A 22,490-nucleotide genomic window follows, 5' to 3' on the forward strand; every position below is an offset into this window, starting at 1 on the left:
AATTTATGTTCATTGTAAAAACATTAAGTAGTCCTGAAAGGCTTATAGTGAGGATTATGGGTTGAATTTTGTCCCCAAAATGAAGAAGTCTTAACTGCTGGCACCCACAAATCTGACCTTATTTGGAAAGAGGGTCTCCGCAGTTAACATGGGGTCATTAGACTGGGCCCGTTTATAGTATCATTGGTGTCCTTACAAGAAGATGGAAATTCAGAGACAAAAACACACACAGAGGAGAATACCATGTGGAGAGAGAGGCAAAGATTGGAGCTATGCCTCTTCAAGCCAAGAAATGCCTGGATTATCAGACACTGGAAGGGTTAAGGAAGGATTCTGCCCTAGAACTGTCAGAGGGAACACTGCCTCTGCCAACAACTCGATTTCAGACTTCTGGCCTCCATATATCCAATAGAATACTTTTCTGTTGTTTTAAGCCACTCAGCTTGTGGTACGTTGTTATGGCAGCCCTAGGTATCTAATACAATGAGAAACAATGGCCTCAGTGCCCCATCCTCCAAATCCTTGTGCAGATGCAGCCACCTGTAATTTAAATTTTAGATTTCTTTTCTTATTTGAATTATTAATTGTCATGATTTCTAATATCATGACAAGTTTACGGAGAAGGAGTTATAACGCAGAGACGGGACAGGAGAGAAAGGGTCCTATTATTACATAATGAAAATACACACCATGCCACTGTAAAACATAGTATAATCAGGAGGCCGGTTGGGTGGCTCACCACTGTAATCCCAGCAATTTGGGAGGCTGAGGCGCGCAGATCACCTGAGGTCAGGAGTTGGAGACCAGCCTGGTCAACATGGTGAAACCCTGTCTCTACTAAAAATACAAAAAAATAGCCAGCACGGTGGCAGTTGCCTGGAATCTCAGCTACTCGGGAGACTGAGGCAGGAGAATCACTTGAACCCAGGAGGTGGAGGTTGCAGTGAGCCAAGATCACGCCACTGCACTCCAGCCTGGGCAGCAAGAGTGAAACTCCATCTCAAACACACAAACAAACAAACACATAATATAATCAGGAGATTTCAGGTGCTGAAATAATTAATTAATTGCAGTAATTACAATTCTGCAGTCCAGGATCCTGACACTCACATACATGACAGGCCTCAGTGAGAAAGTATCTGTTGATGCAAGACCTAAAGAAAGGATGTGAGCCATATGGACACCTGGGGGAAGGACATTTCAGGCAGAGGGAATAGTAGGTGCAAAGGCCCTGGTTTGGGAATGTGATTGGCATGTTTGAAGAAGAACAAGAGGCCAGAGTAGGAGACTGTTGTAGGAGGTGAGCTTTGAGAGGCAGCAGGGGCCAAGTCACACAAGGCTCTCTGTAGGTCCCGGTAAGGACTTTTGCTTTTGCAATTGGAGAGTTCTCAATGGATGACTGATAGGATTTGCTTTATGTTTATAATAACACTGGCTTCTGGGTTGAGAGATGGCTGTAGGGGAAGTGAAGGCAGAAACACAAAACCAATAAGGAGGGCACTGTAATGACCCTAGTGGGTCATTGTGATGGCAGGGTCCAAGATGGTGGCACTGGGAATGGGGAGAAGTGGTAGAATTCTAGATCTGTTCTGGAAACAGAGCTGACAGGTAGGGCTACTGGTTTTGGTGTGGCATGAGGGAACAAGAGGAGAATACCAAAGCTTTAGGCCTGAGCACCTGGGAAAACAGATGGGGAGACTGCAGGAGGGACTGTTTTGGGAGGAGAGAGATGGGGAGCTCAGATATGAACTTGTTAAGTTTTGAGACGTGAATAGATACCCAGCAGAGGTGTTGAGCTGGGTATATGAGCCAGTGCTGGAGGAAAAGGCCTGAGTTGAAGATTGCACGTGGGAGTCATCATCCTAGAGATGGTATTTAAAGACTTAAAACTGGGTGAGATCACCTAGAGTTATATAAATGAGTCAAAGATGGCCTCTGTGTATTGGCTCATAGATTGTTTATTATTTCTTCATTGTAGGCTAACGCTGATTACTGCAAAAGCCAAACTCAAATTTTTACACATCCAATTATTTTAAACAAATTTTAAGCCAATTTTTAGCCAGTCAGGGCCTTCCTGCTACCTACGCAGTGAAACTATACCCAGCATCTGTTGGCCATTGATAACATAGAGGCTTGTGGTTATAAGACCTCAAGTGTGGTGGCTCACACCTGTAATCCCAGCACTTTGGGAGGCTGAGGCAGGCAGATCGCTTGAGCTCAGGAGTTCGAGACCAGCCTGGGCAACATAACGAAACCCCGTCTCTACTAAAAATACAAAAATTAGCTATGTGTGGTGGCATGCACCTGTAATCCCAGCTACATGGGAGACTGAGGTGGGAGGATCACTTGAGCCTGGGAGGTGGAGGCTGCAGTGAGCTGAGATCCTGCCACTGATCTCCAGCCTGGGTGACAGAGTGAGACCTTGTCTCAGAAAAATAAAGCCAAAAACAAAAACACAAACCTCAAGCTGTCCGACTCAGAGACTCCCCGCTGTGCTGCTGTGCAACATCACCTAGACACAAAAGCCTTGTTTCTGAACCTCCCCTCCCTCGGGGGTATCCTTGCCTTTCCTCCTCTCCTTCTGAGTAGCAATACGTGTAGTGTGGTCTTTGGACAGACTCTTGCTGTAAGGGACATCCCTCTACCCCTATACAAAACTGTCAGAGTGTCACCATCACCCAATAAAATATGTGTGCGCTACTGCCATCTCATGGTCACTCTTTGATTAGTCCCCAAATCCCTTGAACACCCTAGGGGGTGAGCGTAGACAAGAAAAGGAAGAAGTGCAAGTGCTGAGTCCTGAGGCATGCCAACGTTTAGACGTTTCAGAGATGAGGAGGAACCAGTAAGAGAGATATAGAAAGAAAGTCCGGAGAGGTAGGAGGGAAACCAGGAGAAATTGGTATTCTAGAAGCCAAGTGAGGAAAAGCCTGGCAAGGACAGGGATGGACAGTGTCAGACACTGCAGATGGGTTCAGCGGACGGAGAAGGAGCTCTGGATGTCACACTACTGTCCATCATTGCTTGCTGCTCACACCAAATCTGCTTCCCACTGTGGCTGCTCCAAAGTACTGCTCTCCTGTTTCCACCTGTGCCGCAATCCGTCTCATCACGCCACTGAAATCAGTGATCGGCAAAGTTTTTCACAAAGGACCAGAGAGCGTATATTTTAGGCTTTGAGACCATATGGGCTCTATCACAATTATTCAACTTTGCCACAGTATGAAAGCAGCCATCAACAATATATAAACAAATTAAGAGTGGTTGCGTTCCAATAAAATTTCAGTTTGGATTTCATGTAATTTTCCCAAGTCACAAATTTATTTTATTTTTTTACTTTTCTGCTTCAACCACTTAAAAATGTAAAAATCTTTTGTTACAGGCTATACAAAAAAATTTGTAGTGGGCCAGATTTGCTGCGTCCTGATTTAAATTAATCATGTTCTCTCTTATTTTTATCTCCTTTCTTGAATCTGTCACTATATGACTTTTATTTATTTATTTATGAATGACAGAGTCTCACTCTGATGCCCAGGCTGGAATGCAGTGGCGTGATCTCGGCTCACTGCAACCTCCACCTCCTAGGTTCAAGCGATTCTCCTGCCTCAGCCTCCCAAGTAGCTGGGATTACAGGTGCCCACCACCAGGCCTGGCTAATTTTTGTATTTTTATTAGAGATGGGGTTTCACCATGTTGGCCAGGCTGGTCTCAAACTCCTGACCTCAAGTGATCCACCCCCCTTGGCCTCCCAAAGGGCTGGGAATACAGGCGTGAGCCACCAAGTCTGGTTTATATAATTTAATTATTTAATTTAATCTAATTTATAGCCCCTATTTTGTGTCACTCACAGGTGACAGGAAAGAACTAAAGAGGTCACTTTACCCACTTGAGCATTTGATTGAGGAAAAGTATTCCCAAAAGGCAAAAGAACGCCTGCTATCATTTCCTCTGGATTAATTTCTCCACTTTTTGAAGTTTGTTGGCTTAGAATTATAACACTATGTAGACCAAACATTCAACAGATTGACCTACCTCTCTTTCAAAACAAAGTATCCATAGCACCTTGTTACCTGTCAAAGCAAAAATGAAATATCAAAATCTCTCCAGTCTTGTTTTAATGACATCTCAGCTAAAAGTAAAAACAAAAAACAAAAAACCCAGGTTATTTATTTATTTTTTTATTTTTTGAGACGGAGTCTCGCTCTGTCGCCCAGGCTGGAGCGTAGTGGCCAGATCTCAGCTCACTGCAAGCTCTGCCTCCCGGGTTCACGCCATTCTCCTGCCTCAGCCTCCTGAGTAGCTGGGACTACAGGTGCCCGCCACCTCACCCGGCTAGGTTTTTGTATTTTTTAGTAGAGACGGGGTTTCACCGTGTTAGCCAGGATGGTCTCGATCTCCTGACCTCGTGATCCACCCGTCTCGGCCTCCCAAAGTGCTGGGATTACAGGCATGAGCCACCGCGCCCGGCCAAAAAACCCAGGTTATTAATAGACCTGTAAAAAGGCCTCCCAAGATTGGCGCCAAGATGGTGATGGAGATGAGGCTTCCGGTGGCTTGCAAGCCTCTTAGCAAGAGACTGGGTCAAGACACTAAGAAACATCTAGTGGTGCCAGGGGACACAATCACTATGGACACGGGATTCATGCGTGGCCATGGAATGTATATGGAAGAAGAGAAGCTCATTGTATCTGTTGCCGGCTCTGTGGCGATAAGTTGATCTGTGTGAAAGCTTTGAAAACCAGATACATTGGTGAAGCAGGAGACATTGTAGTGGGAAGAATCACAGAGGTTCAACAGAAGAGGTGGAAGGTGGAGACCAACTCCGGGCTGGATTCGGTCCTGCTGTTCTCGCCCATGAACCTTCCTGGAGGGGAGCTGAAGAGAAGATCTACAGAAGATGAGCTTGCAATGACAGGTTTCTTACAGGAAGGGGAACTTATCAGTGCTGAGGTCCAGACAGTGTTCTCTGACGGAGCTGTCTCTCTGCACATGAAGAGCCTGAAATATGGAAAACTAGGTCAGGGGGTTTTGGTCCAGGTGTCCCCATCCCTGGTGAAACGGCAGAAGATCCACTTTCATGATTTGCCATGTGATGCCTCAGTGATTCTTGGTAACAACAGCTTCATCTAGATTTACCCAACACCTGAGCACAAAGAAGAGGAAGCAGGGGGCTTCACTGCAAACCTGGAGCCTGTCTCTCTTGCTGATGGAGAGGTGATATCCTGGCTTCGGAACTGCATCGTCTCGCTGGTAACTCAGAGGACGATGCTGTATGATACCAGCATCCTGTACTGCTATGAAGCATCCCTTCCACGTCAGATCAAAGACATCTGAAAGCCAGAAATAATGGAGGAGATTGTGATGGAAACACGTCAGAGGCTTTTAGAACAGGAGGGATAAGGAGGTACTCCAGAAGGACAGGACTGTGGACCTTGCAGGAGTGAAGACTGTGATGTGTGGTCCCCATATGTGGCTCAGTGAAGGCTCGAGAGATCATCACTTTGTCTGCATTGACAGACCTGTGACTGCCTCCAGCCCACAGGCCTGCTTTCTCCTGTCCTAACACCAAGCCTGGGTGGCAGATGAACAGCGCTCCCTTGGGTTGTCGGCTGAGTCTCAGCATTAGGGAATAGTTTCAGGTCTTTCAAAGTGCACAGTGTTCCAGTCGAATGGACTCCCATCCTGGAATAATACGGAGAATCCTTTGTCTTCCACCCACTGTCATTCACAAGGCACAGTGCCCCATGAAATTGCCCCAATAGAAAACATGGCATCCCTGACCCCCAAATGGTCTATTTTGGCCTCCATTCCTATATCCTTTAAATGACTGAGAGTGCAGCTGGTAAAGTTGGAAGAATAAAGCTAACCAAGCAGGCCAGGCACGGTGGCTCACACCTGTAATCCCAGCACTTTGGGAGGCCGAAGCAGGCGGATCATGAGGTCAGAAGATCGAGATCATCCTGGCTAACACGGTGAAACCCCGTCTCTACTAAAAAATACAAAAAACTAGCCAGGCGAGGTGGGGGGGGCCTGTAGTCCCAGCTACTTGGGAGGCTGAGGCAGGAGGATGGCCTAAACCCGGGAGGCGGAGCTTGCAGTGAGCTGAGATCCGGCCACTGCACTCCAGCTTGGGTGACAGAGTGAGACTCTGTCTCAAAAAACAAACAAACAAACAAACAAACAAACAAAAAATTAGCCAGGTGTGGTGTGCACCTGTGGTCCCAGCTGCTCGGGAGGCTGAGGCAGGAGAGTAGCTTGAACCTGGGAGGCGGAGGTTGCAGTGAGCTGAAATCGCGTACCGCACTCCAGCCTTGGTGACAGAGTGAGACTCTGTTTGAAAAAAAACAAAAACAAAAACAAAAACAAAAACACCTGAGCAGCCTTTTGCTTGGTTGGAATCTGATTTTCTGTTGTGTATTCCTTATAGCCATAGATGCGATTATGTCCACACCAGGCTGCCTTAATCTGTCCTGCTTGGAGGGTGACTTGTAAGATGCTGAACTATTCATAATAGAGTGAATGTTCTGGGTCCATGTACTCTGATAAACATGAAGAAAATAAACTAAGAAAAATGGGGGGGGGGTGGGAAAACAGGCCTCCCAAAAGGAGTGGGTAGAGTATGTTCATTTCCGATGCTTCAAAGATTTTGCCCTTCCTCATAAAAACTCAAATAGCTGTGGGTGTCTAGTAAATGTTAATAAGGTAGTTAAAAAGTTCCTAGTTGCTTTTTAAGTATCTGTTCAGGGACTTACCTCTCTCGCCATCTGACCTGTGCGACATAGCTAAGTTCAAAGAAAATCTATAATCCTTTTTACAAAAATTAATACTAGCCTAGAGGCAACGTTATATTTCAAGTAAAGTTATTAGATATACTCTGTTCCTTTCCAGCACTGCATCTAAATGCATTACAAAACCCAGATAAAGCGAATCTTGATTATGGATTTTTAGGACATGCGTTTTAGTATTTAGTATAGTTCTTGCAATATTTACAATCAACACTTTAAAACAACATGCAAGCACTCCATTACTTTTTCGAAGCTTCACTATGTATTGAGAAAAGCCTGTAGTTTGGGCTTTTCAATATACAACCAGTGCATGAATGATTGCTCGGTATTTGCTTCATACAATTTTAGTGTACCTTTAAGCTAAACACAGCCCTGTGATGGGTGCCATGCTATATTGCCAAGTACCCTAGTCCAATGGAGGAACAAGATGGATGTTACAAAATGACTTTTGTCTTTGACTTTTTGATTGCCATTCAAGGGCTATTCTACATAACTCTGCTGGTGGCTGGATGTCCAAAAATCATAAAATGATCCATTCATCTGCTCCAAAGGTGAATGTCCATTTTAAACACAAGACAAAAACATCCTGTATTTAGCTGTACCCATGATGTGCGTGCACACAGTAGTGGTTCCCAATGGGCCGCTCCTGGACCGACAGCACCAACATCACCTGGAAACTACTTGAAATGCAAATACTCTGCCCACTCCACAAGTACTGAAATCTTATTCTGTGGGCTGGAGGGTTCAACGGTCTCTGCTTAACAAAGCCCTCCAGGGGATTCTAAGTTTTCCAATGCTAAGTTTGCAAACCACAGAATTAAATCATCTGTACTCAGATGAAGTAAACTATAAGAATGAAAAAAAAAAACACAGATTATGCTGTTGGCATTGGTAAAATCAGTTCACAAGGTAACATGAGAATGCAGGGCCTTGGTAGCTCAGACCCCAGACCCCTTACTCAGGGAACTCAGAGAAAAGATTTAGGGAGTTGAATGCAACTTGCAAACCAGTAACCAGGAGACCGGCCACTACTGATTCTAATCTATGCACACGGTTTTCTGTTCTCCTTGTCCAAACTTGACTATATGTGTGTGACAACAGCTTGCAACATGTTCCGTGAGGTGCCAATCCAGGCATGTCCTCCACAATAGACAGACCATATGTCACAATCAGCTGAAAGCCAACATGGCATCACTGACTGCATCACTGTTAGTCAGACGAATCACAGTAGGAAACATTTTTATTTTTATTTATTTTTTGAGACAGAGTTTTGCTCTTGTTGCCCAGGCTGGAGTGCAATGGCGTGATCTCGGCTCACTGCAACCTCCGTCTCCTGGGTTCAAGCGGTTCTCCTGCCGCAGCCTCCCAAGTAGCTGGGATGACAGGCATTAGCCACCATGCATGGCTAATTTTTGAATTTTTAGTAGAGATGGGGTTTCAACATGTTTGTCTGGCTGGTCTTGAACTCCTGACCTTGGGTGATCCGCCTGCCTGGGCCTTCCAAAGTGTTAGGATTACAGGTATTAGCTGCTGTGCCCGGCCAACATTTTTATTTACTAGCAATTAGGATAAAGGACTCAAAATTGTACTTGGTAATCACATTGGCCATTATCAAAATAGCACATGCTATTTGGAAAAAAAATTCTTTTTTTCTGAGATGTTGCTTGCTGTATGATATACACCTATTCTATGATGACAGGAGCAACACAAACGATGACCATGTTCCAGTGAGCAAGACTCAATCTCTCAAATGAACAAGAGCCTCGGCTGATTCTAAACACTTTCTTTCCTACAGCATATGATCAAATGATTCGAGTTTTTCAGAGCATAGAAAGGGTAACCATCTAATCATGCCAGAGTTCTTCAGCATTAGTAATCATCAAGAAAGGCACTTTAGGGACATTTGACAAGGAATGACACTAATACGATGAGAACTGGTCTACGTTCTGCACATAACTCTGATATAGTTCAAATAGATTGCATGCTCTGTCTCCACGTGTACATATACTTTCATACAGGTGGTACAATCTATGTCTCCACATGTATGTGTATGTATATATCTATGTATATACAAATATATGTGGGTATATATACCAACATCTATATACATATATGTGTGTGTGTGCAAATGTGTATCCATAAAACCACAGAGGGGGAAAAGACATTTGTTTCCTTTAATTGAATAGTACACAAAAATTCTAGTCACTTTATTTAGAACAAAGAATAAGAGTATTGGCAAACTAATGCAAAAAAGTACCCTACTAAACCTTTCTATGCACAAAAAAGAGCAGTAAAATAAATACTCAGAACTTTCCCAGGTTGTCAACTATTAAAATAAAACCTTAGCATTTCAAAAAAGCTTATTCCACTGCAGGAAAAAGGGTGGACATTTTTGGTACCATAATAAATCACACACTCACACATCCATATTGCTTAGGTTGAAGAGAACGGAATGAACAGAGGAAATTTCTTCCATGAATTACCCTCCTTTCGGTACCCGCCATGTTTTAGTTATGTTGTATTATTCCACTTAGCTTAAAATATAAAGTCTTGTAGAAACACATTTTTAGGATGTTGAAGTTCTCAAGATATTTGCACAGAATATTTAGAAGTACTTAGAGGAGTTTTGTTAAATGCAGTTGGTCATACTACATACACCACAGTCGCAGGTTCGACAGACCAAGCGCATCTGTGTCAGAAACAGACAAAAGGCTTACTCCTCCTTCCCAGAAACGGGTATATAGACATGTTCTTATTCTTGGGATATGAAAAAACAAGTAGTAATGGCATTTAAAGTTTAATTACTAACTGTATAATGCCTGAGAACAAAATTCAGAGCAATTCTCAAAGGGTTAAGAGTCAGACTCCGGGCATTTCCGTTTTTTAGCTGCAGGCTCCTCAGTCTCCTGTGATTCTAAAGTGCTGGCATTAGATTTGAGTCTGGTGTCTGCTTTAAGGTTGTCCATGGCAACGGTGAAGCCGGAGAGAAGGTAACCCCCACCTCCACTCATCAGCAGTTTAGGATGACTTCGATCTGGCAAAACCTAATCAAGACAGAAAAGACATCCAAGCTTTCCCAAGACAACAAAGTCCATCCGAACAACACAATATACCAAAAATCAGAATTCAAACAACACAGGTTCTCTTGATAATTTAAATGGACCAGTTTCTTTCTTTTTTTTTTTTTCTTTTTTTTTTTAAGAGGCAGGGTCTCACTCTGTTCCTCAGGCTGGAGTGCAGTAGCGAGATTTTGGCTCACTGTAACCTTGAACTCCTGGCCTCAAGTGAACCTCCCTCCTTGGCTTTCCAAAGTGCTGGGATTACAGACATGAGCCACGGCACCAGGTTTTAAATGGACCAACTTCTAAGGAACTCATTTCTTCACATTACAATGCAGAGAAAAGTGCAGAAATTGGTTTAATTGATTTGCTTTTGAAAAATAAAACTGGCCAGGCATGGTGGCTCACGCCTGTAATCCCAGCACTTTGGGAGGCCGAGGCAGGCGGATAACAAGGTCAGGAGTTTGAGATCAGCCTGGTCAACATGATGAAACCCTGTCTCTTCTAAAAATACAAAAAGTAGCCAGGCGTGGTGGCACACACCTGTAATGCCAGCTACTCAGGAGGCTGAGGCAGGAGAATTGCTTGAACCCGGAAGGCAGAGGTTGCAGTGAGCCAAGATAGTGCCACTGTACTCCAGCCTGGGCGACACAGTGAGACTGTTTCCAAAAAAAAAAAAAACTGAAGCAGTTTTCAGTTCAGCCCAGGTTTCTCTAGAAACTGAAGCATGTTTCTGGTGGAGAATGGGTAATGGTCTGGGCAGTACTCTAGAACTGTGCATAGAGCTTTCTTTCTCTTGGCTTCAGGAAGCTTCATGGCCAATAATGGGGCCTGGGTCTATGGAGAAGTTGCTACTGAATGTACTACACTCCAAACCTCCCTCCCCCGCTACCCTGTTAACTTTGCCAAGGCAACTTCTCTCCTCTTTCTCCTGTAACCTTAGCTAAGTAAGACAACCTCTACAAAGGGTAGGGTTACCACCTAAGGCTCAATAGCATCCCCACTACATTAGGATAAGACACCAAGCAATGAGACGGGGCCTATGGCAGCATGGAGGTGCTCCCCTCAGATCTCCCTTCATGAGGGAACTGGCTGCAAGGCATTCAGGCAGTAGAACGCTTCCAGCTGCCTTTGGGATCCACTACAGCATTCATGCTGAGGGAGGCCATGGGTTGCTCCCAGTCAGTAACTGAGCATGGGTACCAGGGCTGGAGCCTTTCTGCTTAACACAGGGCTCCTTGAATGGCGACCTTTGCACCTGAGCTCGCCATCAGCCTCATGGAAACTTTCTCAGAGCAGCACTGCAGGCTCTTCCTCCCGTCCTCCTTTCTCTACCAGCTCCTTGCCCAGGCATCAACCTGCACCACCGATCTTGCTCCCTCTCCCCTTATGTCTCTAAGGCATTTCCCTCAACACATCTCTTACACTTCGACTTCCATCTTAGCATATGTCTTCCAGAAGACCTGAACTGACACCAAGGCCACCAGTAAATCCTGAAAACTTGCCACAAAAACATCCTGGCAGAGAGGAAAGGGACAGTTTCTCATCCACTTGGGAATTTTGCTATTGTCAATTACATCATCCACAGTGATATCGAGGCCTTGGGGAAATAAGAACCATAGCGGTTTGCATTTTAAATGCCTTCAGGGCAGAGTTACAGAGTAATATATTCTGACATAACAAGAGAAAAAAAGGGTCAGAAAAAGTAAGGGGCACATTCTCTGAGTAACAGCCACGAGACATCTTCATCTCTGTAGACAGAAGCAGAAATATCTCTATTTTTATTTTGTTTTTGAGACAGGGTCTTACTCTGTTACCCAGGCTGGAGTGCAGTGGTGGGATCTCGGCTCACTGCAGCCTCGACCTCCCCGGTTCAAGCAATCTTTCCACCTCAGCTCCTGAGCAGCTGGGACTACAGGCACCTGCCACCATGCTCGACTAATTTTTGTATTTTTTGTAGATACAGGGTCATGCCCAGACAATTTATATATATTTTTCATAGAGATAGGGTTTCACCATGTTGCCCAGGCTGGTATTGAACTCCTGGACTCAAGCGATCTGCCTGCCTTAGCCTCCCAAAGTGCTGGGATTACAGGCATCAGCCACTGTGCCTGGCTGAGATAACTCTATTTAATGACTTCTAGTACTACTGCAAGGACAGTCAAGTCTTGGGAGGGCAGCTCTTGACTGGCTGTAAGAACACGTACCTGGTAATTTCTGAGCCAGGTCTCAGACAGCCTGAGGTTGATGACCCCTCCCCTCTCCCGCAGCTTTGTGTAGCATTCCAACAGAGGCTGCAGGCAAAAACAGAATTCGGTTAAGAGCTACTTCCTGGGATGCAGTTTAGGAATCAACATTCAGACGTAAGAATTCCTGCCCATTCCATTCCAGTATTACCTCTTTGTACTGACAGTAGACCACAAATGGCCTTGAAGGGGCCACAAAGTCCAGCAAAGACAGCAGCAGGGGAGTGGGGTGGAAACGACTAGCTACAATTAAACTGTAAGGAAAATGTCAGACAAATTATTTCTCTCCCAAAGTGGAGCATGGGTTTTAAAATGCATTTAAAATGATCATGTATTTAATTTGCATGACTCACACAAAGAAGAGATTTAAATATAACATTCTAGAAATCCAAAACAGAATACAATCATGAGCTATTTCTTTCTAGGAAACACAAACTGGATTAGAAACTCTTGCGGTGCTTGGCAACTCTAAGTGGCATTTAATGACATTCTTGATTTTTTAAAAAAAATCACCTGGAAACAAATCCAACACTGCATATGCTGCTTTGTGGACATTTGTTATAGCCTGTGTCGCAGCATTTGAGTGCCCCATCCCCTGCGCCCAGTAGGACCACAAAGCCTGTTTTGATGCACTGTGATGGAGAAGGTTCAATTTCTTCTGAAATCCTGAAACCAGCATCATCAATTCCCCACCCCTGCCAGCCTCAGCCTCCTTTCTTTAAAAAACCCCCAAGACAAAATCCTCATCTCGGGTCCCACTAGAATCAAAGCAGACAAGAAGGGAATGCCAATCTGTCTGAAGCAGAGCCCACACGCGCGGAGGAGTCTCCTGCTACTTCCATCAACGCACCCATCCGCGTTTCTTTCACTCAGCAGAGCGGCAGCCTCTAAATGTCTTTTCCTCTGCTCTTCTTGTCTCCTCTGTTTTTCCTGAATCTTCAAAAAGAAAAAGAAGAAACCAATGTACTGGGGTCAGTCAAATTTATGGAAATGCTCTGGTCTGTCAAAACATTTCAACAATATTTATCAACCTGGACTAAACCAATAGAGGGAGATTGTTTATAAGGAAGCTGAAAAAACACAAGAAAGCCTATATACTATAAAAACCATTATTAAGCTATCTATGCAATGCTTCTGTAACCTAAAGCTGCACCCCAAAGACGGAAATCACACACTTGTGTACATGTACACACACTCATTCTGTTTCGATAGTTATCATCTTGGGAGCTAATACACTAAAGCCAAACCAAATCTCATGATTTAAGTGAAGTTAACTGAGGGCCTGAGATTACGGGGGTGGTGGGGACTCTTGGCATCCTTACATAATCTTTTTTGCTTCCTCTCTCTTTAGGCCCCTTATGTTCTGGATCTTGAGAAATGGTTTCCATTGTTTCCTGGTCTTCTGGGTGGTTGCTCTCTGGGGCCTCTGCCATACTGTCTTCATTCTCTTGTTCAGAAGCCTGTTTTTCCTCCAGTGTGCCATTACTTTCTTCAACCAAAGCACTGTCTTTTGGCTCTGAAGATAACATCTCGGCAGAAAATGTTCCATGTAGAAGACTGTCCACTTTGTTGAGGGGGAATTCATAAAGACCATTGAGAAAAGATTTGGGAAATCCAAAACATGTTGTTGCTGCCCGAACAGGTCCACCTCCAGGGTATAGCTGAATAATGGAGCCAAAACCTGAACAGATAAAAGAAACAAACATCTGCCCGTGGAGTGACGCTAGACTATGCAAACCCTCAGTGAGTCCTCCACAGTAATGAGACTGAAGGTCTTTCTATTAATACTTTATTCACAGGCTGAAGAATGGTGCAGCTCCTCAGGGAGTCTGTTTGGAGTCTATGAGTATTACCAGTGGAGGTAATATAATTCTAAAGCAGATAGCAGGAAGTCTCAAAGAAGCTTATCCCCCACTTGATACTACTGTAAAACCCTGTGTCTGCAAATTTGGTTGTTACATGATTGGTGATTGACTCTGCTTCCCCTCACTCCAATCCTCATATGGAGCAGTTACAGGTTATCTTCTATGTGGTCAGAAAAGAAACAGACAAATCAGACTGTGCTGTATTCTTCCAGAGAGAATACATGCTTAGTAATCTTCCCACTCACTCCCTTCAATTTAGGCCCAATGAAATGAGCACCATCTACCCAGTTTACTAAAATCACTGTCCTGAAAGCCCTAGCAAGCCACAGGCTCCAGCATCACGCCCACTGACAGTGAAGCTAGAAAGGACAATCGCCATGGGTCAGGGGTACCCATGGGTGGGGTGCTGGGTGATGGAGACTGCGTAAGAAGGTCCCCAGGCTAGGAGCTGTGCAGGTTCACCCAAGTCACTTCGTTAACCCTGAAGTAATTCAATCTGGCTTTCCATGAGTTTACATTTTTGGACCGCCTTTACTCACATCAGGGTGGAGTTTTGTTGAAAATGGAAATATTAAGTCTCACCTCCCATTCGTTCCATCATTGCACCCAGCACCAAGCCTGCACACGTTTCCATCACAATCATTTTGTTGCCAGCACGGATATTTCCCAACGTCAACATCTGGGCTAGTGTATCATATCTCATGTGGCTAAAGTAAAAACAATAATTCATTCATTTTTAGCTAAGTGAAGCCTACTATTTTAATCATCATTTTTCAAGTTTTGTTTGCTTTATGAAAATTATGTTGATAAGATTATTGATTGCTTTGGAGGCGACAGTAAAAGGACTTACAATTTATGAGGTAGGAGGAGGTGAGCAAGTTTTTTCATTTTACTTAAAATCATGACTTTCTTAAAGACATAGTTCCCCCACTTATACTTTTGAAAGGAAACAAAGCGTACTTAATTTTTCCAGGTTCTCTTGCATAATACATAATTGAAAGAATACGGGTGGATGGCTTCACAACAGTAATGATGGCTTCATATCTGGGGGAAGAAAAAACAGAACACTGACTTGAAAAAATGACTTAAAATATTTTATTTGTAATAAGATATATGTTTTATAAACATAAAAAAAAGTTTAATATTATCAGCCTTTAAAAATAAAAACTACTTACTTTTTTTTCTTCTTTTTAATATATTTATCTTGAGCAAATTCTGTCTTGTCTCGGAACGTTGTACTATTTTCAATTAACTGCTGAACTATTTCCTATAAGAAAAGGAGCAAGTAGATTTTCTGAAACTTTACTTTCACAAAACAAGTAACTTCCAAAGGCTTCTTACCCAAGAATGGATCCAATGGTCTGATTCTCCAATCCCTTTTCCACAGAAGTCCAAATAGATGAACTTTGTATTTCTATACTCTATTTGGAATTTATAATAAAATACAAGTACTTTATAACTCCATTTAAACCAACGTAAAAGAACAGAGATATCCAATAAAGGGAGAAGAGAGGTAAAGGAAACTAATTTCTGAAGACACTGGCTGAAAACATTACCGAAAATGAACAAAGTTAAATCCTGATATGCACTGTTATTACATTCTCTACCACTAATATTAGTAATGTCATTCACTTATATTCCTGTATGTAAGACATAAAATCTTTGAAATGTTGAGTTACATGTACATTTCAACCTGTTTCTATCAAAGCTATAACTTTTTTTTTTTTTTAACTTAGGTACAGTCTGCTTTAAAAACCAGTTTCCTAAATGCCAAACAGACAAAAACAAAACTAAAAATCCTTTGAATATTACCTCTCCTTTAATGCCCTTGTCCTTCAAAGCTTTTATGTCATCTTGAGTAAGTTTCTGAGATTTCCCATCATCAACTATATTTCGATTATCAGTGCCCGCTTCTTTAGTCTCTAAGGAAAGAAATTGCTCTATTGACATTTATGGTCTGAAATTATTTGACACTTTCTTTTTTGAGTTCATATCCACATCCAGTCCATCAGCCACTGAAGTCTGGCCTCCCGGCTGCACTGCTCCCATCACACCATCCTTTCCTGCCAAAACTACTCCAAGCCTCTAAGTCATCTTCCGACTCCCAGCCTTGCCCCGCTACTATCCACCTGGATGCCAGAGTGCTCTCTGTTTAAATGCAATTTGACTTAACTATCCCATGTTTAAAACCATACAGTGGCTTCCCATAGCAATGGAATACATTCCAAAGATGACTTGCAAGGCCATAATTGATCTGGTCCCTGCCTATTGTTCCTGGCCTGATCTCTTGACACCTTAGCTTCAGTCACAATGGCCTTCTTTCTGTTCCTTGAACACACCCAGCAAGGTTCCACAGCAGGCTTTTGGCACCTGCTGCTTCCTCTGCCTGGAAGGTTCTATGACAGATGTCTGAGTGGCTGGATCCTTTCTCTCACTTGAAGCTGAGCTCATTCTCTTGCTTTACCAAATTAGCACACGCCCCTGCTTTATTATCTTCATAGCATGTGTCACTTCACCATAAGAAATCATGCTGTTTGCTTGTCTACTTGATTATTTTTGGTGTTCCAACTGGTAAGTACATTTTATACGACAGTCTATCTTACGAACTGCTATAACTGCAGTGCCAAATTACACCTGGCATATATTTGGTGCTTAGTAAAAATATGGATATTAATTTAAATGTATCTAAATAACTGGTTTGACTCAAAAAACTTTATTTTTTTATTTTTATTTTTTTGAGACAGAGTCTTGCTCTGTCGCCCAGGCTGGAGTGCAGTGGCCGGATCTCAGCTCACTGCAAACTCCGCCTCCCGGGTTTACGCCATTCTCCTGCCTCAGCCTCCCGAGTAGCTGGGACTACAGGCGCCCGCCACCTCACCCGGCTAGTTTTTTGTATTTTTAGTAGAGACGGGGTTTCACCGTGTTAGCCAGGATGGTCTCGATCTCCTGACCTCGTGATCCGCCCGTCTCAGCCTCCCAAAGTGCTGGGATTACAGGCTTGAGCCACCGCGCCCGGCCTCAAAAAACTTTAATAGTATTTATTTAACTTCAAATAATTACTTGTGTTTTAATTAATAAGATATTCTCAATGTTCATTTTAATAAATATTTAATTTTAATTAATAACAGCTTTTGGACAAGAGGTTGTTAAGAAATAATAATAGTAATAGCTAAAATTATGGGCCCTTACTAAAAGCAAGACACTATGGAGAACTTCCTATGAGCCATATCATTGAGCACTCAATATAACCTAGGCATTAAATATGTTTATGACCCAATTTTACATATATAAGGATGTAAGACTCACAGAACTCAAGTAAGTTGCCCAATGGTACAAGGCAAGTGATGAAGGGAGAAATTGAACTTAGTTGGATCCAAAACCGACCTCTTAACCTCTACACCATACACTAACCACCTTACAGCTGTTACATAACTTCTGGGCACTGAAAGAACTTTACATATGTTCTTGCAATGACACAGAAACGACTCATAGGATTAAATGCCTGGTCCAAGGTCAGAGAACTCCACATATGTTCTTGCAATGACGCAGCAACGACTCATAGGATTAAATGCCTGGCCTAAGAGCAGAGAACCATTTAATGGTGGCCTGGAGACAGAATCCAGGTTATCTCAGGGCCAAAGGTAGTACTTGCTTCACTCCACTAAGCTGCAGTTCTTAGATTATGAGTTAAGATTTCTTTTGGGGTAGCATTGTCTAGCACTTGGGAATTAGGTGGAGGTTGAGATGTTTCTGACTAGTCAGTTGGACAGCATCTATTTCACGTATCCAAAATGTGCACCTGCAGTAGGCTCTTCCCTCTTCTTCTTGGGCTGTAGACTTCCTCCACTGGTCACTTCAAATGTGGTTCCATAACTATGGCCAATGACGTTATCCAGGTAGAACCACTGTTTTTCGAAAGTTACTTTTCTAGGGAAAAAAAGCAATCAATTAACTGAATATCTTTTGTATTCAGTACAGAAAAGACGTGTTCACTACAGTTTATTTCAAAAGTGGTCTCCACAATGGAGGCTCAGCAGCATTATCTCTGAACATAAAGCAACAAAGGAACTAGGGAGAACCTGGTTGGGATAGAGACATACAATTAATGAATAAGCCACAAGAACACTGAATTTTGGAAAGGGGAAGCAAAGACAGAAGACATTCCTCTTCTGGTACACTGGGCTGACCCCAGTTTGCATGTCTACCAGAATGTCCAAACTCGCCGGCTCTGCAGATAGCCTGAATGGTAGACAGGATCCCCAAGATTGCCAGGCCTGGACATACACTGTGACAACTCTTGCAACTTACCCCTGAAAATCTCAAAACTGAACAATCATTGAAGTAACAAGGATTTAACAAATTTCCTGGGCTTGGTCTGATTGGCCATTTTATTTGAAAATTATCTAATAAAAGCAAATTATACTTGCAAATTAACACTGACAATCTACACACTTGGAAATGGAGCCTAACACAGACAATGCTCTACTGAGGACCAGGCAACTTGAGGTTTTCCTATGACACAGATTTTTTATCTTATTGCAATTTAAAAGGGAAATCCCACAGGAACACAATCTTTTCTTCTCAAAAGAAGAAAACTAACATCTGCTGAGTGTCAATCAGGGGCTAGGCAGTGTGTGCTACGTGTGATTCACACTTTTTGATTTAATTCTCATGGTAATTCTGGGACATAGCTCTTTCCAGAAGAGCAATCCGAGGCCCAGGGAGAAGTATCTTGTCCAAGATTCATAGTTGCAAGGTGTTGTTGGAGCTGGGATTCAAATCCAAATCTGTGTCTAAACCCAAGCCTCACTCTTTCCACTATACCACACGGTCTACTCCAGCAAAGACCTAAGGACCTTAGAAAGCCCATCTAGCTTCAGGACATGGCCCATGTGCACAGAACACTGAATTCTGGGAATCATGTAGTGGTTAATTCTGTTTGTGCCCCATCCCACTCCTTCTCTTCCTCTCTCTGTGCCACCAGGAAGCTATGACAGAATATACTGCCACATCACCCACACTTCCGTGTCAGAGGCTTACCACCATTGCTGGTCTCTGGGTGTATCACCTTTATTGGTTCCCTAAATCCTGCCACACTTTTGCGTCACATCTTCATTAAAGCTTACTCAAACCATCTGAGGGAAATCCTGTAAGATCATAAGTGATTCAGATACGGCCAATTCTTGTTATTTGCTGGGTCCCTAGATACTTACATACGACAGAATGTAACAGACACTCAAAATATTTGCTAACGTAAATCTCCTCAGATGTTGCAATTCAGCTCAGCCCAGATGTGCACCCCCACCCTCATCCTTCAGTCACCCAGGTGCTACTGAAACACCGGATCTGGCCAGGAGTGGTGGGTCACACTTGTAATCCCAGAACTGTGGGAGGCTGAGGCGGGTGGGTCACTTGAGTCCAGGAGTTTGAGACCAGCCTGGCTGACAGGAAAAACTCCGTCTCTACAAAAAATGCAAAAATCAGCTGGGTGTAGTGGCAGACACTTGTAATCCCAGCTACTTAGGAGGCTGAGGCAGGAGTGTCACTTGGGTTCAGGAGTTTCTCTACAAAAAGTACACAAATTAGTTACTGAGGAGGCTGAGGTGGAAGGATTACTTGAGGTGGAAGGATTGCTTGAGCCCAAGAGGCAGCGGTTGCAGTGAGCCAAGATCACAGCACTACACTCTAGCCTGGGTGACCGAGTGAGATCCCGTCTCAAAAAAGAAACAAACAAACAAACCAAACAAAAATACTGGATCTGAGATAGGTGGGTTTACCTCTCTGCAAGCCTATGTGATATACAGAGAGGGTGATGAGTGTCACTTAAAACTGGCTGGTTTGACAGGTCAGGTCACTGCCCCTGGTCAGTAATGTGCGGCCCAGTAAGAGGGATGAGGAGGCCACGTCTTCACTGGGAAGGAGTAGGATTTGCAGAGTCTACTTTTCTGAGAGCCTGGACTGTTTTTTGCCCAACCAGATGAGTGTAGCCCCAAGGGTGATGAGGGAGTCTGACCTGGGATGCAGTTGAACTTACAGAGTCATTTTCTAAATAAAATGGAAACTGCCACTATGACTTCTGTGAAGAAGAGGGCCTGATGAAAAGTATTTCCAAATAAATGTTTAGGGCAGTGGTCCCCAACCCTTTTGGCACCGCAAAAGGGGAAGGTCAGACGCACTGGTTCATGCCTGTAATCCCAGCATTCTGGGAGGCCGAGGTGGCCGGAATTACTTGAGCCCAGGAACTGGAGACTAGCCTAGATAACATAGTGAAACTCTGTCTCTACAAACAAAATTAATTTAGTTTAAAAAAGAAAAAAAAGAAGAAGAATTTAAAAATAGTTAAAGGTTGGTGCAGGAATTACATTTCCGGACTAAAAAAAAAAACCACACCCCTCATAAAAGAAACTTTTTTTCTTTACTAAATTTGTGCCTGTGCAAAAAGCTTGGTTATCACCAGCTTAGTGCTCTGGAGACTTGTTTCTTCACTATTTTATGATGCCTGTTTCACCTTAAATACCAATTAACGGTTTGCTTAAACCAGGAGTAAATGAGTTCATCTGAAGTAAGTACTTATCAGAAATTCCAAATCTCATACTTCCTAGTCTGCAGAAAGCTGTTCTCCTGACATTGCACTCAACTTATCTCTGTCAAAAGTAATACAATAACCTAGCTCAAAAGAAACTGTGGCCGGGCATTGTGGCTCACATCTGTAATCCCAGGACTTTGGGAGGCCGAGGCAGGTGGATCACCTGAGGTCAGGAGTTCGAGATCGGCCTGGCCAACATGGTGAAACTCCATCTCTACTAAAAATACAAAAAAAAAAAAAAAATTAGCCGGGCATGGTGGTGGGAGCCTGTAATCCCAGCTACCTGGGAGGCTGAAGCAGGAGAATCGCTTGAACCCAGGAGGCAGAGGTTGCAGTGAAGCGAGATCGCACCATTGCATTCCAGCCCGGGTGACAACAGCGAAATTCCTTCTCCAAAAAAAAAAAAGAAAAGAAAAAAAAAGAAGAAACTGTGGTTAGCCAGGTGCTGTGGCTCCTGCCTATAATCCCAGCACTTTGGGAGGGTGAGCGGATCACTTCAGGTCAGGAGTTCGAGACCAGCATGGCTAACATGGTGAAACTCTGTCTCTACTAAAAATACAAAAATTAGCCGGGCGTGATGGTGCCCGAGTCCCAGCCACTAGGGAGGCTGAGGCAGGAGAATCGCTTGAACCCAGGAGGCAGAGGCTGCAATGAGCTGAGACTGCACTACTGCACTCCAGCCTGCGTGACAGAGCGAGACTCCGTCTCAAAAACAAAAAAAAACTGTGGTTATATTTCTCAGATAAATTAATCCAAATATCCCAATAAATTTTCACCATTAATAAGCTCTTAGGACTCAGCAACCTCACCAGCCCTTTCAGAAAGTTTTCAAAATCCCACTTCTCTACTATTATAAAACAGTGATACTAGTCAGCGGGTGCACAAACCAAACCTAATTTCGAGTTCTGAGGCCTTGAGCAAATTGCTTTTTAGCAATTTTCCCAGCTTTGAATCCTTTGGTGAGTAAAACGAGGGAAACTCAAAGCAATTCCACACTCTATGGTGAACTGTCTCTTTCATGTATTCTGTGTATCCTGTCTGGGTTGAGAAGAGGATGGAAAGCCAGACTAGGTAGGAGAGGTTTCATTTTTTTGTGGGATAGACCCTGACTGAAGGATTAAGGAGGAAGGAGGATCTATGGTGGGAAAAAAAGGGGAACCTTTAGGAGACTCTGGGAGACAAGGATGAGATCCCAGAGTGAAGAAAGGAGGGAGTGTCTGTGGAAAGACAGTGAAGATCCCAAGGTCTTAGGGAAAGAACTTCAGGACAGGTGATTAGGGGTGTGGAGAGGGAGGCCTTGGCACCCTAGGGCCAAGAATGGAATTCTGGGGAAGGAACCCTGTGGAAAGACTGAAAAGGATGCTGAAGATGGACAGCCAGATATGAAACCATGGAGGGGGCTCTGGGAAAACAGGAAGGTTAGGGGAGATTATGAGGTTCGAGGACGGGATCCTGGTGGAAAAGCCTTCTGTGACAGAAAGATCCGAGGAGACGAGGGCGGGGAATGGGGACCGAGAGAGCCAAGAACTGCACCCTGGCGGGAGAGGTCTGTGGAGAGACCTGGAGGGAAGGGGTATCTACAAGGTGGGGGCGGGAGACCCCTAAAGTCAGCAATCTGACTTACTTTCTCCGCTGGACTTGTACTGCTTTAAACACATCTTCACGTTTCAGCACCACGAAGTCGCCGTCGCGGATGCGGTGGTCTCCGGGATGCTGTGGCTGTGGGCCCGGCTGCTCCCCTGAGCCCTCCATGACGCTCAGCCGGTCGCCGTGCTCCACGGCGTCTCGCCCCTCCTCCTCGGTTGTAGCCACCGCTAGCCTCACTTCCCACAGCCTGGCGCACTAGGAGCCCGCCGACCGGCACCGCCCCCACGTGTTACACGCCGCTTCCGCTTTCCGGTCCAGACCTCAAGGCCGCTTCCGGGAGCCTCTCGGCTTCCGTCGGGCCA

At 44.0% G+C, this 22,490-nt stretch overlaps 1 protein-coding gene and 1 pseudogene across 3 annotated transcripts; one reads left to right on the plus strand and one right to left on the minus strand.

Annotated features, from left to right (window-relative positions):
• The first annotated feature begins 4,525 nt into the window (after positions 1-4,525).
• Positions 4,526-5,930, plus strand: LOC112633613 (annotated as a pseudogene). The gene has a single exon (XR_003121558.1). The product of XR_003121558.1 is annotated as an exosome complex component RRP4 pseudogene (transcript).
• A 3,012-nt stretch (positions 5,931-8,942) lies between these two features.
• On the minus strand, positions 8,943-22,446 carry TRMT6 (tRNA methyltransferase 6). Of its 2 annotated transcripts, XM_025400370.1 has the most exons (11): positions 22,166-22,446; positions 17,755-17,882; positions 15,768-15,877; positions 15,131-15,222; positions 14,916-14,999; positions 14,538-14,662; positions 13,413-13,771; positions 12,941-13,026; positions 12,242-12,344; positions 12,052-12,138; positions 8,943-9,829 (listed from the first exon to the last, which is right to left on the minus strand). In XM_025400370.1, exons 1-11 carry the CDS (start codon positions 22,291-22,293, stop codon positions 9,638-9,640), a joined length of 1,494 nt encoding a protein of 497 aa, XP_025256155.1. In that variant the 5' UTR covers positions 22,294-22,446; the 3' UTR covers positions 8,943-9,637. The 2 variants fall into 2 exon arrangements, with proteins under 2 accessions (XP_025256155.1, XP_025256156.1); XM_025400371.1 differs by lacking the exon at positions 15,768-15,877.
• Between the last annotated feature and the right edge of the window lie 44 nt (positions 22,447-22,490).

The sequence above is a fragment of the Theropithecus gelada genome, chromosome 10 (genome assembly GCF_003255815.1).
Source record: "Theropithecus gelada isolate Dixy chromosome 10, Tgel_1.0, whole genome shotgun sequence".
Taxonomy (NCBI): domain Eukaryota; kingdom Metazoa; phylum Chordata; class Mammalia; order Primates; family Cercopithecidae; genus Theropithecus; species Theropithecus gelada.

What these genes read in the sequence shown, in the direction of transcription:
- TRMT6 (XM_025400370.1), bottom strand. Translation starts at nt 22,293, where the DNA reads ATGGAGGGCTCAGGGGAGCAGCCGGGCCCACAGCCACAGCATCCCGGA. An exon ending in GAGGAAGCAAAAAAGATTAT is followed by an intron (nt 13,027 to 13,412) that starts GTAAGGATGCCA and finishes TTCTTTTTGAAG; the next exon opens with ATTCAGGAAAAACAGAGGAG. An exon ending in CCTGGCTCAGAAATTACCAG is followed by an intron (nt 9,830 to 12,051) that starts GTACGTGTTCTT and finishes TGTCTTGATTAG; the next exon opens with GTTTTGCCAGATCGAAGTCA.